Raw genomic sequence first — 16,996 nt, 5'->3', positions numbered from 1 at the left:
TGGTCAATTTCTCCGTGGCTACAGAGAGCCAAAACTCACGACGGGTTGCACATGCTCCGTCTCTGATCGGGATGAACTCAGTCCTCATTTTAAGGGAATCTCCTTAAATTCGGGGGCACCAAAATTTCCGCAGAATGAAAGTCCCTGAACTGCCCGGCACAGTCATTCACGAGAATGTCTTCTTTCTTTTTGATTTTGTGTGTTTTTTTCTCTCACTGGGGGGCGGGAGGTAAATATGCACACACACACACACACACACCCAATGTCCCTGAAAATAAACCCGGCCACTTTGCATCCCGGCTGTTTTTCTAGATTAGTTCTATAGTGAGAGCTGCGAATCTCCAAATCCCTTCTCCTCCTTTACTTAAACGGTGGCAACTTTTTAAAAGTCTGACAAAAGAGGAAAGACCGCGCAGGCTTTAATTTTCAATTCAGGGAAGCAGCTGGTTGCTTTATTTGAATGGGTTTAGGGACGCCTAGCTCGGCATAGGATCGGGCTGAGCCTCATTAATTAGCTGCCAGCCCGATCCTAACCCTGCATTTACTGGGAATTAAGTCGCGGGAAGTTTAGTACGACTTGCTCCCAGGTAAGTGCTCAACCTTATGCGCCCGATCCTCCTGTTTTCTCGATGTGCAGGAAGTGTCTGGGATCGGAGCACCGGAAGTGCATCCTATTGAGTTTCTCTCGGGCCTGCTTTTACAAAAAAGAATTAAAGGGTCAGGATTCTACATCACCAGGATAGGCCAGTCCCATGGACAGCAGCGCGTCGCTTCAAATTTGGCTAGGGAAAGTCCCCCTGGTAGGTTAGTGAAACTGAACGAAGCTTTTTATAGAGGAAGAAGGGTAAATTCCATTCAAAGACATTTTCATTAGACAAGGTGAGCAAAGCTATTGCCTCTCTCTGTCTTCCCAGCAAGGCACAGAGTGGGTAGCGCCTGACTACAGCCACAGGTTTTTTTTTACACACCTAAGGGAAGTCCAATCCCAACACCCCTCCCCACAATAATAATTCTTTCAAGTGTTTCTGAATTGAGACGGTTATGTCAAGTGAGAAATATCCCTAGAGGCGATGGGCATTACTCAGATTCCACGCGTCAAATGATGCACATTAATTTACATTAGTTTTGCATTGGTGAGGATGAGGATAATTGTGTATTATTACTATTACTACTACTATTTTCTGCCTTGTATCTTCCATAGTGGGTCTTTACAACACCAAAACTGAGACACAAGGAAGGGGGAAGTTGAATGGCCAGGTACCACATTAATTTTCTCCAAAACCAAAAAGCCCGAACCGCACTACCCAGTCAAGCCGACTGTCTTTGAGTTCCAGGAGATGTGGTTCAATCGATTTTAAACAAACAAACCTCGATTTTCCTGGACTGGGAGTCGGGACTAAAAAAAATCGCGTAGAGATCTCCGCCCTCCCCTTCCTCTTGCCTTTAAATGTCCAAAGAGGAAAGAAACCAACAACACAAGCCTAACCATATTCCCCTCTCCGCCCACGAAGTTGAGTCCCACCGAATGTGTTTAGGATGGCAGGCACCTCCCTCCAACCAAACATCTGCCGCCCCCCACTTTTCACCTCCTTTCTTCTCCAGTCCGGAAAAAAACACCCCGATGGTAAACTAGGCAACTGGTACGTGTTTTGTTTTGTATTACTTTCCTTCGCTTAAGACTTCTTTTTAAGAGGCGCTCAGCGTCCTCCGTTCGCCCAGCCGAGCTGTCAGGTTGGTGGCTTCATTCTGTTTGTCTTCTTAACGCCCATATGCATCTAATGTTTTGCAGATAACGGGTTATGGAGTCCAACTGTCGTAAACTTGTATCGGCTTGCGTTCAGTTAGGTAAGAGAGATATTTCCCATCGATTTACACTTCGCAAGAATGATGTCGACGTGCGATGTGCATTTGTTTTGATTTGTGGGTGGGTTGTGTTTTTTTAAGTCTGTTAAAGCACCTGGGTGATGGGCGCGCGGGTGTATGCACAATATCTACCCAAATATGTCCTGGCAAAGAGGACCACCCCCGGTGGCCACTTCCATCCCCATCCCATTTGCAGCCCGATCCCTAATCCAGTTGAGGGGGTGTCCTATGGCCTTCTGGCTGTTTGCTGGAGCCCAGCTCCCATCAGCCAAAGGCCAGGGAAGATAACCGATTTCCGAAGAGCCCAAGGTTGATCATTCTTATATGCTAGCCTTGCGTAATTTATTTATTTATTTTTATCACAGTATTTCCCCGCAGATTTGATGCTTCTGTGTTGAGAGTAGGAATGGAGGGGTGAAGATTCCCTGAAGGGATCGGGACTAGCCTGGCTTTCAGTCTTCGAACTCCGGCTTAGCTGGACTGTGGTTCCAGCGCCCTTGAATTTCCTATACTGGCACCTCGATTCGAGGCGTCCTGCTAGATCCAGTGTTCTGATCTCTGACGCAGAGCTCTGTGTAAAGTCCAGGGTGCCCACTGGCCTGGCTAAGGCAGGCTGCTGGGGTGGCTGCTCCGGGTCCAAGGCAGAGAAAGCGGAGGAGCGGGGCGTCCCAGGGTTGGGTTGGGTTGGGGGGTATGAGACGGGACTGCCCTTTCCACAAACGTGTCCTAAGCGTGCTTGGTTTCCAAACGCACTTTCCCTAACTCGCTGTCTCTCTTTCTTTGTCCCCCTTCCGCCGCTCTCTCTGCCTGCTTGCCTGGCCTTTCCTTCTCCCGATCCACGACCCTCTTTTTCTTTTTCTTTCTCTTTCTCTTTCTCCCTCTCCCTCTCTCTCAGGGGTACAACCTTCTGCTGTTGAATGTCTTTTCTCCAAAGACTCTGATATTAAAAAAGGAGAATTCAATGATTCTCCAGAGAGCAGGAAGGAAGCTTCTAGCAGCAAACTGTTCGGAAGGCAACACCCCAGCGCCAATGGTGAGTCTGCCCACCCCTTTCTGGTCAGCCTCGCACTTGAATCTAGCCTCCCCTATCCCCCCCCCCCATATTCCCATCGGTGTCTCCTAGGAAAGGTTGATAGGTGCGATCTTGTACCACTGCGCCCAGTCGAACGAGATTCAAGTTGCAACCACAATGTATAGCGTATTGTGTGTGGGCCAGGAAAGCGGTGCGCGGGTGGGGCGGGGCACTTCTATTGCGTCTGCCTTTTAAAGCTTTCTTTAGCAGCTGCTGGATTCTACGCGGCCGCCCTGGTGATGTTTGTGCGCCTCCCTGGCCCAATCTCCCCTCTTTCTGTTTTAATCGCCAGCGCTGCGCCTCGACCTAAAGGAAGTGCAACAGCGCCCTCTGCTGCTCAGGTCCATGGGAACTGCGGGCAGCGCGGTCTTTGTGCGGGGGGGGGGGAGCGGGTAAATTCTGGACGAAAAGGCTTGTTTGCCAAAGTTAATTTGGTTCGGGATTTTCCGCGTGAAGGGTGTAACAATTGTACTGAGTTTGTCTCTGTGGTCCCGAGGTGTTCTCGGTAAGCAGCAATCCTCTCCCGAAGCAGGGGGCGATTCCCCCCCCCACCCCAAACAGCAGCCGCCTCAACCAAACTCCCATGCAAACTTTCACTAAATTCAAGGCAGGGGCGTCTTCGCCTTAGACGTGTGGTGTTTGCAAAAGAGCAACATGGCAACGTCAGAGAGCTGGGAAGGGCCGGAGGCATCCGCGAAGGCGCAGTCAGGTACCCTTCGCTTGCTGCCTGACATCATTAGAAAAGCTGGCATGTTCCTTTCCGAAACAGGAATCGAGGCAGCTCAATCCTTCTGAATGTTTACTTGGTATATATATATATGGAACAAATCCCACCCCACTTAAAAGAATGAGCACCCACCCACCCAAAAAAGACCACAAGCATAACTAGTAGCCTCTCAGTTAAGAACCAAAGAGCTGGCGTGGATGGGTTAAATAAAATGTTTTTGATCTTTAAAAAGCCATCAAAGGCTCCAGGCTTACAAATGACTTGCCACCACTGGAGAGGCCCCGTACAAAATGCTTACAAAATAATAGACCTTAGCTCACCACCACAACTCTCTGACACAAAGTGAGCTCAGCTTGATTTTACTTGGAGCAGCTTAGAACGAACAAGTTACACAGTATCTCCCAGGCTAGAAAACAAAGACATTGCGGTGCCATGATTTCTGCCTTATATGATGCCAACCTAATTTTGCTGGCATAAGATATAGTAATCTAAATTAATATTAAAGGAGAAGAGACTGTGTTAAGAATGTAACTTCTGTGATAAACAGTGGCATGAAGTAACATAGACTCTCTCTCTAACGCACACCCACCCACCCAATGGTCAATTGTTTTCAGTCGACATCCACTGATTTCCTAGACTCCGATTGGATACCAGTTCTTTTTACATAGAAAACTGAAAGCCTTGTATAATTTTAAAAGCGGGGGGGGGGGGTTAGTTTTAAACTTTCCACTTGATGACCGGTAGGTATATCCCGTCAGAAACACGCATTTTTCCACAATTTAAAATAAAATACAAAACACAATCCTTTATATGTCTACTCAGAAGTAAATCCTATTGACTTCATTGGGGCTTATTCCGAGGTAAGTGGCATAGAGTGGCCGCACTGATTTAAGCTCTGTGTCATAGATCAAGATACGCTGATACTACCACGCTTACTATACCATACATACCACACCCAGTTCTTATACCAGCATTACAAAACAATCGCATTTTCTGCAGTGAGGGGTGGGGTGGTAGAGAGCTACTTTAGAGTAAGGATTCGATGCTTTACATCCTACTATTGAAATCAAGGTGTTAAAATCCCGGTTTTGATCGTGATTGAAAGATAAGACAAAGGCCTTCCTAGTGCACTTTTACTTGGAAGCAGGTCGGTTTTATCTGGTGGTGAAAGACCCATCAATGAGTGAAAAGTCGTTTCTTCAATTAAAGTAACAGGTGATTACAGTGGTACCTCAGGTTAAGTACTTAATTCGTTCCGGAGGTCCGTTCTTAACCTGAAACTGTTCTTAACCTGAAGCACCACTTTAGCTAATGGGGCCTCCTGCTGCTGCCGCGCCTCCGGAACAAGATTTCTGTTCTCATCCTGAAGCAAAGTTCTTAACCTGAAGCACGATTTCTGGGTTAGTGGAGTCTACAACCTGAAGCGTATGTAACCCGAGGTATTATAGCGTCCGTCTATCAAGGGAAATGAGAGTCTTAACGTTGGAGGTCACTTTTTAGGCTGCACTTGCACTTTGTTGTTGTTTAGTCATTTAGTCGTGTCCGACTCTTCGTGACCCCATGGACCAGACTGAGCACACCAGGCACTCCTGTCTTCCACTGCCTCCCGCAGCTTGGTCAAACTCATGCTGGTAGCCTCGAGAACACTATCCAACCATCTCGTCCTCTGTCGTCCCCTTCTCCTTGCGCCCTCCAGTTTCCCAACATCAGGGTCTTTTCCAGTGCACTTGCACTTACCTGAGAGTAACCCCCATTGAGCCCAATTTGGCTTACTTATGAGGAGACATGCGTAGGATCGTGGTGTTGAGCGTGATGTGATTTGAGCTACACACTTGCTTGGGAGCGAACCCTATTGAATTCTGTGGGACGTTCTTCTGAGACATTCTTCTGAGACATCAGACTTAGAGGGTTGTGTCATATATGGTGTCGTAGATCGATCGGAGCCCCACTGAAAAGGAGGACTCTGTTTTGTTTAATATATTCAGATGCCCAGATGTGCTCCTCAGCGCCTGTATTCGTGCCACCTTCAGAACAGAATCTTTGATTGCTGACTAATTAATATAGACTCTGCTAATTGGCCGCATTTACGAACTGAGATGAGGACCTTCTAATTCCACGTGGAAACACCCGCTGAAAGAGATCTTCCTGCCCTATTCAGCCAATCTGAAGGAGGAGCATGTAGTAATTCCGGGATGCTCCATCAAACGCCAGTTGCACTGACATCAAGCAATCCGACTTCTGAGCGAGAGCTTAGATTTGGAACCATTTCCAAATGCTTGGTGACCTTTTCACTCTTCTCGCTGAGAAACAAGTGGCTATTTTTCTAACCGTTCATTAAGAGCCTGGGGTTTTGTATCTACATGTTACATTTCCTGCCCTGCACAATGATCCGTGAGTCTGTTTTTCACCCTCTGAAATCAAAAGGGAAATTGCTATGTAAACATATGAAGACCATTGGTGGGGCGGTGTTGTTAAAACACACCGACACGCAAGTTTAGCCTACGAATTCGATTCAACGGCTGCCATCCGATACACGCTTACCTGGAAATAAGTCCCAACTCAATGGCATTTTCGAGTAGACATTCACAAGACTGCACTGTAGGTTGATTTGTTGCAGTGGAAAGAGTGGCACGAAACCAGCTTCAGACCGAATATTTCGGCTGAAGTAAGTTTTGGGCTGTTCTGTCCTACCTAAGGAATCCATTGGCCTTCACGGTATAATAGTAATGCTATCTATTGGCCTTTGGTACAATGGATTCTCAGTGGTGACCACCTTCATAGCGGAAGGGACCGGCCAATGTGTGGAGATGACAGAACTAAACCGAGCAGCCAGATCCTTTAAGGCATGGCTAGGCAAAAGGTAGATCCGGATCGACGGTCTCTGGGCGACTTGCAGTAGATCGCCAAGGATTTCTGAATTAAGGATAACAACAGATTCTGCTGCTGGTGGTTATTGTTTTCAAAATTAGGCTGGTGGGGTGTAAGGAAGTTTGGGAAGAAAACCTGGAATGGATTTGTGTGTCTATGGATGGGGACCTCAGTTCTGACACTGAAAACAAAGTCCTTGGCTGAGATGCACCCGGGGTGCCCTGTTCCTTAATGAACATAGCACCTCTCCTTCTGGGTTGCGAAGAGAGAAAGGAGCTCCCACAAACCTGAAGTGAGAAAGTTTGACGCAAATGTTTAGCTTTGATTGCCTTTCAAATAAGTGAGATTAAAGTGTGTCCTTTTCACCTGCCACACACCCCCCACACACACACACCAGCCATGCTTAAGAGCAGACACCATCCCCAAAAGTTCTTTCCCAGAGAAAAGTCCCACTGATTGAGGACTGGAAAGGCTTGGCCAGCTTATTAAATCCTTACTCCCAAGTAAACGATTTTCAGAAGGGTAGCTGTGTCACTCTGTTAAAGGGAAAACTATCCCTAGTCTTGTGGCACGTCGAAGATATCCTCAAATGTATTCATAGATTTTCTAACTCTAAACGCGTTGGGCTTCAACTACAAAAGCGCGGGATCTGCCAGGAAGGTCTCCTGCGCAAGTCCCATTGAAATGAACGGGGGCTCCACCAGAGGAGGATGGCCTGGCCTAACAACTTCTTTTTCTTCTTTGGCATCACTCATGGCCGAGTAAGATTGTCTTCCATGAGCATGGAAGTGAGTCCGTAAGTGATTGTGGAAGCCAATTCTGGATCCACACGTCCTTCTACAGTGGGGAAATAGGGGTTTGGGTTTTTTTGGGGGGGGAGCTGATAACGGTGAGGGTTTGCCAAACGTGGCTTTCTCTTGGCACGTTTCTCCCTTTCGTTCTGAGTTCCAGCATCTTCAAAGTCCATGACACCTTTGGTAAAAAGCCTGTTCTCCAATCGGAGCGTTCACAAGGCCAGCGTTTCCCAGTTGTCGGCATTTATGCTACATTTTTTTTTTAGGTTTGCCTTGAGAGAGTCTTTAAACCTCTTTTGTTGGCCGCCAGCTTTATGCTTTCCATTTTTAGGTTCGGAATAGATTAGTTGCTTTGGCAAACGATAATCAGGCATCCGAACAACATGACCAGTCCAACGAAGTTGATGTTGAAGAATCATTGCTTCGACACTTGTGATCGTTGCTTCTTCCAGTACACTGGCATTAGTTTGCCTCTCTTCCCAAGTTGCCTAGTTGCCACGTTGTCTAGTGCAACGGGACTTGGATATGACTGGTGTTTTTGTCAGGTGGGGTGGTCTCCGTTCATTTCAACCCTGCTTCCCGGCTGATTTTGGAAAGAAGGAATGAGTGGAGATTATCTGGATCGGGTTTTGAGTCCCTCAGTAAAGAGGAGTGAATTGTCAGTCGCCTGGATGTCTCTTTTCAGTTCGCTTCTTGAAACTTCCTCTGCAAGGTAGTTTTGTTAAAGCCAACACAACCCTAGGCACTGCAGATTAGGGCGTTGAAAATGCGAGTATTTATTTATATTTTAACCCACAAGTCCTGGATGGTTGATGGAAAGCAAGAAGCATTTGGGGGGTAGGTGCTTTAAAAAAAACAACGAAAATGCTTGCATAAACTTCCGGTTAAAAGTTTGTAGCATTTCCCAGGTAACAGTAACATACCAAGTTCATCTATTGACTTTCCGAAATGAGGGCAACATTGTAGGGTTTTTTGTTTGCTTGTTTTAAAAAGGATGTAGTCATTGTTTAAAACCTATACATATCTACTCAGAAGTAAGTTCCCCTGAGTTCAATAGGATTTACTTCCAGGTAAGTGGGTACAGTATGCCAGCCTGCTCCTGGTTAATTCATGCGTGATAGGCTAATTTAATTCAATTATTTGTTTACTGAAGTGGGGGTGTTGAATTAGATACATATGCGAAATCCAATTAAACTGAAGTAGATCCGGGTTTCATTTAGTTTAACCCCAACACCTCTGCTGCGATCCTGAAAGTCGGTTCTTGCATAATAATAGATCAGTATGTCAGATAAATAATAGCCTCTTTCAGGCGTGTAAGATGCACTTCTGTGTGAACATTCGTGGTAGGGGAAAGCAAGTTCGGCTGGCTACAGTGGGTCTATTTTCCGATTAAAGATGTAGAGGATCTGGGGCCCCTGTGTAGTTTTTCGATCCCATAGGAACAGCCCTGTCTGTCCACATTTCGCTGCAGGAAGACTATGTGGCATTTCCGTCGCCCGCTTCCTAGGAAGCAAGCAGCGCTTTGCTTAAATATGAGCCCGGCAGAAGCTTCATCAAACCTTTCAGGGCCAAGTCGAGGAAGGGCCGTAGTTCAGAGGTAATACTTTTGCCTTGCATACAGAAGGTCCCAGGTTCAGTCCCCGGCACCTCCAGGTTAGGGCTGGGGATGACCCTTGTCTGAAAGCTTGGAACCTCCCTGTCAGTGAATGTGGACAATGCCGAGCTAAACGGACCGGTGGTCTAAGGTAGCTCTATCCCTAGGGCTAGACAGATCAGCTGGAGGAGGGAGTATAGCAGGGCTGATCCCTGAAAAGCGGCATATAAGTCTCAGAAAAAAACAAATGCATACCTTCAAAGTTTAGCTAAGGCCAAACACTTAGTTAACAGCAGCAGCAACAACAACAACAACAATAACATTAAATGGGGCCGCAGTGTTATTATTTAGGCAAGGATCTGACAGATTAATTGAGTTTTAGACACAGTGATCCACTAAAAATATGCCCTTCTTAATCAATAGACCTCCGTTTTAAAACTTTATAATTATTTTAAATACAAGTATCAGCACCGTCTTAAGGGAGGCATTGTGTTCCTTGTGAGAGGGACTCTATTCTTCATATGGGTCCATCATTTAAAAAAGCCAAAATCGTTGCTTTTTTAATGTAAAGCCATTGCTTTTTTCCCGTATGAAGATTCAATGGTTGCATTAGTCGATTAGTTGACTGAAAACATGCGACCAATCGATTAGGATTTGCTTGATAAGTGATACCCGTTGTTCACTAATTTTTAAAGCCAAGCACAGCCAACGTTGTACTCCTTTCCAACGCTGTAGTCCTAATGTACAAATACCTCGGAGTCATTGTCCTGCATGTTCCATTGATTTCAGTGGGAAAAACTTATTCTGTGTTCATTCAGCTCAATGCTGTCTACACTGAAGGGAGCCTGTGGCGCAATGGGTCAGGGTGGGTCTGACTTGTAAACAGAAGGTTGGTGGTTCGAGCCCACCCAGGGACAGGGCAGGATTCCTGTGTTGCAGGGGGTTGGACTCGATGACCCTCCCCCCCCAATCCCTTCCAATTCTACAGTTTTATGGTTCTCATAGTCTCCGGGGCTTCAGACAGGGGACATCGCCAGTCCTACCTGTAGATGTCGGGCATTGTATCTGGGACCTTCTGCAAGACTGAAGGCTCTTCCTTCCACATTCGTGCTGGCACATGCTGAATATTTCTTCCACTGAAATCTGTGTGGGGTCTGCCACCTAACCATGCCTACGAGGAAGTTAGTCCCACTGAGATCAATGGCGCTGGTTCCAGTTCTTCTAACGAGGACTTAGAAGGGCTAAATTCTGTCTCAAGGGTACCCATTCAAGGGCGGGGGAGGGGGACGACGGGACACTTAGATCAAGAAGACTATCAAATCAATATTGCTATGAAGCTCGGGGCAGGTTTACAATCCAAAAACGCCTGACCTGTGGAACCTTTTTCGGATCTAGTGAATAGGAAAGAACTGGAGTCGCGTGTCGAGCCCTTTTCCAGGTAGCAAGTTCCATTCAACTCAGTGGGACCTACTCCTGGGGAAAAAAGCGTGTTGAGGATTGCTCTGTCAGCCAAGTCGTTTTCTTGAGGACTCGGAACCCATCGAGTCAACATTTCGTTTATTTCTTAAAATAAATTCGATGTCGCTATTCATTCCCGGAAGAGTTTCAAAGTGGTTCACATTCCACAACGCAACAAACTCCGGCGTCGTGGGAAAGCACGTCCTCGTTATATGTGAACCCTGCTTCTCACGCAAAATTGGTTTACAAAGCGGCTTCCAATTAAAAATCCAAAGTGACAGTATAAGTGTGTGTGAGTGTGTGTGTGTGTGTGTGAGAGAGAGAGAGAGAGAGAGAGAGAGAGAGAGAGAGAGAGAGAGAGAGAAAATAAATCTCGTTGAGTTCAGTGGGACTTGATCCCAGGTAAGTGTACAGAGGATTGTGGCTGCTCTCTAATGCGTGCGTGCCTAGGAGAGGAGGAGTTGGGGGGGGGAATCCTTGCAGCTCCTTGTCCTAGCTCTGTTTTGTTGTTTGTCTACCGGGATGGTCTGGCTGCACTTCTGAACCCCCTCGCTTTGACATCCATCCCACTGAACCCAGGGGGACTCGCTTCCAAGGCGGCGGATGAGGCTATGTATCTTGTAGTGCAGTTTCAAAAGGACTGGGGAGGTACAGGCAACCATAGCACAACTACGAGCATCTTCAGGTTGCTCTGAACTGTATACACCGTTTACTCGAATAAAAGACCTCTAAGAAGTTTGCCATAGTTTGCTAGAAGATACTCTCTCATTCATTTCAGTGTTACGTCTTTCCTCCAGCAAGCTCTCTAGGTGGCCGACATGGTACTTCCCTTGCCCGTTTTATCCTCACAACAACCCTGCGATGTAGGCCAGGCCAACTGGCTTCTTCACAAGGAATGGGAGAGGAGCAAAATGTATTGGGCTGACTCCACAAAAGTACATAGATTAATGTGATCAGTGGCGTAGCGTGGGTTGTCAGCACCCGGGGCAAGGCAAGTAATTTGCGCCCCCTAACCCGTGGATTTGCGCCCCCTAACCCGTGGATTTGCGCCCCCTAAACCTAACCCCCAGATGTTGCACCAGGTGCAGCCCGCCCCCCTGCACCCCCCACGCTACGCCACTGAATGTGATTCATCAAACTGGAGTTTTAAGCCTGAATAGAGGCCGAACTGCTAAGTCTGAACAGGGAATCCGAGTTTAATTATCTGCTACGTTAATACTTCCCTAGTTATGGCACGCTTTGGTATATTAGGTAAATAGGGAAGCGATGCCTATCCAAACTACATCTCCCAGCATCCCTGATTATTGGCCAACCTGGGTGAAGCTGATGGGAATTGGAGTCTAATATCTTGAGGTTCACATGTTCCCGTGATTGGCAGTAGCCAATCAGATGCCTCTCAAAAGCTCAAAATAAAGTTGAGAAGCCATCTCTTGTTGGGTTTTCTCCAACACACCTGTTAATCAGTGATATACTGCACCTGACCATGGAGTTTCCACCTCACACCGACTTACAAGGCTGTTGTCAGGGGGCGGTGAAATCAGATGACAGAACGAAGCGTTTTTGTACGCATGAAAAGTGCTTCGGATAATACTGCTGATAAGATGACGGTGGTGATGAAAAAGCCCAATTTCATCTTCTTTCTTTGGAATTTATTTAAGGAGCCGTTGTGCAGGGAGGAAAAGCCGTACACCTGACGCTAAGAAGAGTGGAGCGTAAGAGACTAGATTTATTTTACTTTATTTTCGGCTTGAGAGGGATCTTCCGAGAGCAAAGCTCCTGGAGGATTTGCAGACGAGGCAGGGAGGGGAAGTCAGGAAGAGAATGGGGGGGGGGGAAGAGGGGCGGGTGCTCCTATTTCTAACTCGAAACCTGTCCGCTGTGCTAAATAACACGCAGACTTGCCCACATATCCGTCCCCAGCCGGGAGAGCCTGATCCCATCTCCCCAGGCCAGCTGTTCGAAAATCGAGTCCAATGTCGCCTTCCAATACTACTCCAAATGGAGATAACAAGTTACCTTTGCTTTCTCTCTCTCTCTCTCTCTCTCTCTCTCTCTCTCTCACACACACACACACACACACACACACACACACGTCGCCGTCACCGGACCCTAATATATGCAGCAGTTGCCAGATCGACTGCGGGTGGAGGGAAGGAGCAATGTATAACGAAAGCTTTAGCCGTGCGCAGGAATATACTAATGGCACAATCTGATGCCTCGTTAATCCTATGTAAAAAGCTTTGTCGCCTTCCCAATATTGACTGAATGGGTAATTAATGGCTCTTCATCTAGGCGAATAGTCGGTAATCCGAGGCAGGCGAAAGACAACAAGCCAATGGGTTTTAAAAAGAGAAAGAAAGACAACGACAACAGGTCTATCCAGAGGCTCTGCCCGAGCGCCAACCGAGTCATTTTGCAGAAGTGTAGACCCGGGCGCTTTAGTGAGATGGAAATTGGTGGGAAGCTCACCTGCTCCAGCAAAATAGATATTTTTTTTCTTTCTCCCAACCTCAGGATAAAATGGCTGGAATTTGTTTTTTAAATTTTATTTTCTCCCTACAGCGGTTTCAAGAGAAAACTGGTTTTTCCCGCGTGTAGAATTGGAGGGGGGGTGCTGTAAACACAGAGAAACGGAGTCCCTATTTATTCCAGATTGATTAGTGGCCGCGGGAGGGAATTTAAAGAACATCCACCTATGGGATGCTAAAAAGCCTGTTGATCTAGAAGGTGCAGCTTTTGTTATTGCAGAATTCTAGATCTTGACAAATTTAAATTTGACTGAATGAATTTGACTGAATCTGAGTAGTAGCAGGCCCCATTTGCTCTCCCTTGGGTCCGTTGCCGGATCAAGGATGGAACCTTGACCAGGGACCATAGTAAATGTATCCGGCCAGAGCAGAAGCTACCAGATTTTAACCAAGGTGAGATTAAGAAAGAAAGTGGGGGACCTCGTTCAAGTTGTAAGAAACCTGAATACTATTACATATTTTGGATGCTGGATGCAATGGCCTGAGGATGAGGTGTGCTCCTGATTTCTACATCTCCATTTCAAAACATCTGAGATGAACTCAGTTGTTGGGGCGGGGTTCCCCACGACTTGCTTACCGAAGATTCATCTTGATTTGTTTGCGGGAAGGTTAGACAACTTTGCTTATTTAGCGAGCATCCACAGTGATTTATATGAGAGAAGATTAGACAACGTTGCATCAATTTACTATCATTATTTATTTCGCATTTATAGTCCACCTTTCCTCCAAAGGGTTCGAGGTGGCTTCCCTTTCCCTATATGATCCTCACAAGAACCCTGTGAAGTGGGTCAGACTGAGAGGCAGTGGTTGAGCCAAGGTTGCCCTAGTGAGTTTCATGGTTGTTGCGGGTTTGAACAGCTCCTAGTTCGAGACTCTAACCACTACATCACGCTGCCTGTCCCACACTCTCCAGTGCATTTCTCCGTCGCTTCCTTTGGAAGTCTCGTCTTTTTGGGGGGTGGGGAGTTGGGTCCAACTCTAATTGCGCAGCCAGAATTTGCCGGTATGTGATTGAACTCCATTCGAAAATACCGACAGCGCCCTCCGTGTGTTAAGGTTGGACACTATGCTGGACAGTTGATGTGAGCCATCTCTGGCAGACTGAAGAGGAAGTCCGCAAGTCCCACTAGGTTGGTGCACACACGTTCCAGAGGGAAGTCAATGGACTCCGTTTAGGGTTCAGATGCTCAGGGCTAGATCCACCAATCTGTGAATAACTTTTCTGAGCGCAAAGAGCGGGATATTTGGCATGCTGGGAGTGGCAGAGAGGAACATGGCTGCGCAGTGGCGTAGCGTGGGGGGTGCAGGGGGGCCGGCCGCACCGGGCGCAACATCTGGGGGTTAGGGTTAGGGGGCGCAAATCCACGGGTTAGGGGGCGCAAATTACTTGCCTTGCCCCGGGTGCTGACAACCCACGCTACGCCACTGTGGCTGAGCACACGTAAGGCTTCTTCTTAAACAGACTGTGGAGCGAGAGAAGCAGGAAACCAGGCGGGGAGGAACTCCAATAACCAATGCCTCCGAGACCCACTGTGTGCGGCTAATGTTGCAGCCACAGAGTGGAGGTGCAGGTTATCGGGCAACTCTGAGCCAATCGGTCCGATCTACCTGTTGTGAGATAAAAAGGCCGTTTGGAAACGCGTGGGTGGGATGACCACTAAATATCAAGGTAATGATAACCTTTTATTGATCCAAGATATTTCAACTTATAGTAGTAGTAGTAGTAATAATAATAATAATAATAATAATAATAATAATAATAATAATAATAATAATAAACTAACACCAAGTGGTTGTTGTCGTCGTCGTAACAGTAGCAACGGTAGTAGCGGCATTTATTCTATTTAATAACTCTTCTCATTGGTGGCAGTGGCCTCCCTTGGTCAGAAGGGCGAGATATAAATGTAGCAAACAAACAAATCGCATTCCATTTCAGCATTATCGTTAAGAATATTTATTCCATTTGTTTGTTTATGATGTTGTTCCAGTTGTAGCAGCAGCAATTCCAGTAGCAGTGATAGCATGAATGGACCAAGGAAATGAGGGGTGAGAGAAAGAAAGGAGAACGAAGTACCGTCTTGCGCCTCCTTCGCTACAGTCTTTTCAGATTTCAAGCGGGCTCTACGGAGGCAGAGCGCGGTGGGTGGGGCAATTGTAGACAATTCTGAATCGCTCTGGAAGCGTTTAGGCCCCGTGGCGTCAAAGATTCTGGCAGATTCTTCCTGGTATTCTGGTATTCTCTTCCCTCTTGTTTCTTCAAAGGCGCGTGCAAACGTTGTGTTCGTCTCCAACCTGTTGAAGTGATGCCTGCTGCTATAGTCGCGATGGCTAAATGATATCTCACCTCCAGGAAAAGACGGCTGGGAAGAACAGCGGTTAATGGAGGGCTCTGGCGCTCCCTATAAACACCCAGCTGGCCGCTGAGGGATAGAGAATGGTGGTCTGAGCAGGCCTTTGTTCTGATCCAACGGGGCTCCTCTTGTATCTTCTTATATCTTGATTCCATAACTCTATTCCTAATTGGTTAATCAATTAAGAACTACAACAACTCAGAATCCTGATACTGGAACCTTTGCTTACTGATTTCTGGCGATCTTCGTTCGTAAAGTATAGGGAAACCCATAGGAATTATTTCAGGACAATTCTATTGTCTATTAGAGAACTCAACCCACAAACCGGTTAAGACGTAGTATTAGACTTTAAGCCGAATCAATGGAACTAATCCGGTTTAAATCCTAACACTTCAGTTTAGCTATGCATCCCTTTATGGCCAAATGCTTGCCTTACTGGAGCGTAGCTCCTGCTTCAAAATGATCGGCTGATTCTGGGGGCTAAGTCTCTTGTATACCTGAATTTACTCTGGATTTTTAAATTGGCTTTTTGCTCCTTTAAAACATAGGGGACGTTGTCTCTTGTGCGGTTTATTAACCACAGTCGCTTAAGAATATCATTGGTTATCACTTAGCTATGGTTATAAGTATCCTAGAAAATCGAAGTGTCATTGAAATATCACTGAAAGTATGAGATTTGTTTCCAAGAAACAACGTGGTTCCCAAAATGTAGCGCTTGGAAGAGGGTGCGAGACAGACCGCTTGATTATCAACCGGTGGTGAGGGAATATTTAATTTAATAAGGCAAAGATTGTCACCAGATGAAGAAGTGAGATCTAAACAGACTCCCGTTTCGAGTTCAGCGTTTGAATGGTCATTTGGATGGATGGATGGATGGATGGATGTGAGTCTTCGCTGGCCACAAAGCAAGGAACGCACCCTGGTTTCCCCAAATTTATTTAAAACTGTCAGCGTTGTACTTGGCAAGCAGCAGTCATTTCCTTCTTGCTGTTAAAGAGTCAAGTAATTCAGTCGGGTATGGCAGTCGATGCTAAAGGCGGGTTGGAACAGAAACGAGGGTAAACTTATAGAACTGGATGGATCATTTGCTAAGCGCAACGTGCAACTGCTGGACATTGTTGCATCCAAGGCCACAAGATGTTCCTACTTTAAAGAAACTCAACTTTGTTGACTCAAAAGGGTAAGAATGTATAGGATTGCAGCCGACGCAACAGCCATCGGGAAATTATCCTGAACTCTGCTCATTGCCAGGAATCGGACTTGAGCAATGTCTGATGGGTCTTGTGCAAGAAAGTCCTAGTTTATCGAGGGGGGGGGGTGGTAGCGCAAGAAAACGCCGCCTTGTTCCTGCCTTAGGTTGCAATCTTACGCACATTCACCAGGAAATACGTTCTACCGAATATTGGACTGCCTCCCCCGCCCCCGCCTTCACGTCCTGCTCAGGAATAGAGCGATAAACAACTCAGAGTGCAAGGAATGGTGTGGGACTCGGGAGAGGGCAGATTTTGTTGGGTTGGTCGGATGAACAAACAGTTTAAGAAATCAGAACAGTTTCGCTCTTTCTAGCGTAAGAGTAGTCTCCTTTCTCTTTCCAAAACCAAAGGTTGGCTTTGGCCAGTCTGAACTACAAAACAAAACTCTGCCGACCGACAGGCCCTGAGCTAGCAGTGGATAAAAGGAAAGTGGCGCCACACACCTCTCGCGAAAAACACACTTTTCTGTCCCAGAAGCCTCCCCTACG

At 46.7% G+C, this 16,996-nt stretch overlaps 1 protein-coding gene across 4 annotated transcripts in view; it reads left to right on the top strand.

The window, feature by feature from the left end:
* PITX2 (paired like homeodomain 2) overlaps nt 1–16,996 on the top strand; it is a 34,927-nt gene that overhangs the window by 4,016 nt on the left and 13,915 nt on the right. For 2 of the 4 annotated variants that reach the window (XM_082237950.1, XM_082237947.1), the window contains exons 2-3: nt 1,790–1,845; nt 2,759–2,896. In XM_082237950.1, the coding sequence (XP_082094076.1) occupies nt 1,800–1,845; nt 2,759–2,896 (184 nt within the window). In that variant the 5' untranslated portion in view covers nt 1,790–1,799. The remainder of the gene's footprint in view (nt 1–1,789; nt 1,846–2,758; nt 2,897–16,996) is intronic. The other 2 variants (XM_082237948.1, XM_082237949.1) reach the window with 2 other exon arrangements.

Source organism: Podarcis vaucheri, assembly GCF_965113315.1.
Source record: "Podarcis vaucheri genome assembly, chromosome: 9".
Classification (NCBI taxonomy): Eukaryota; Metazoa; Chordata; class Lepidosauria; order Squamata; family Lacertidae; genus Podarcis; species Podarcis vaucheri.
Note: the sequence above shows the minus strand (reverse complement) of the source record. Positions and strands in the feature narration are given on the sequence as shown.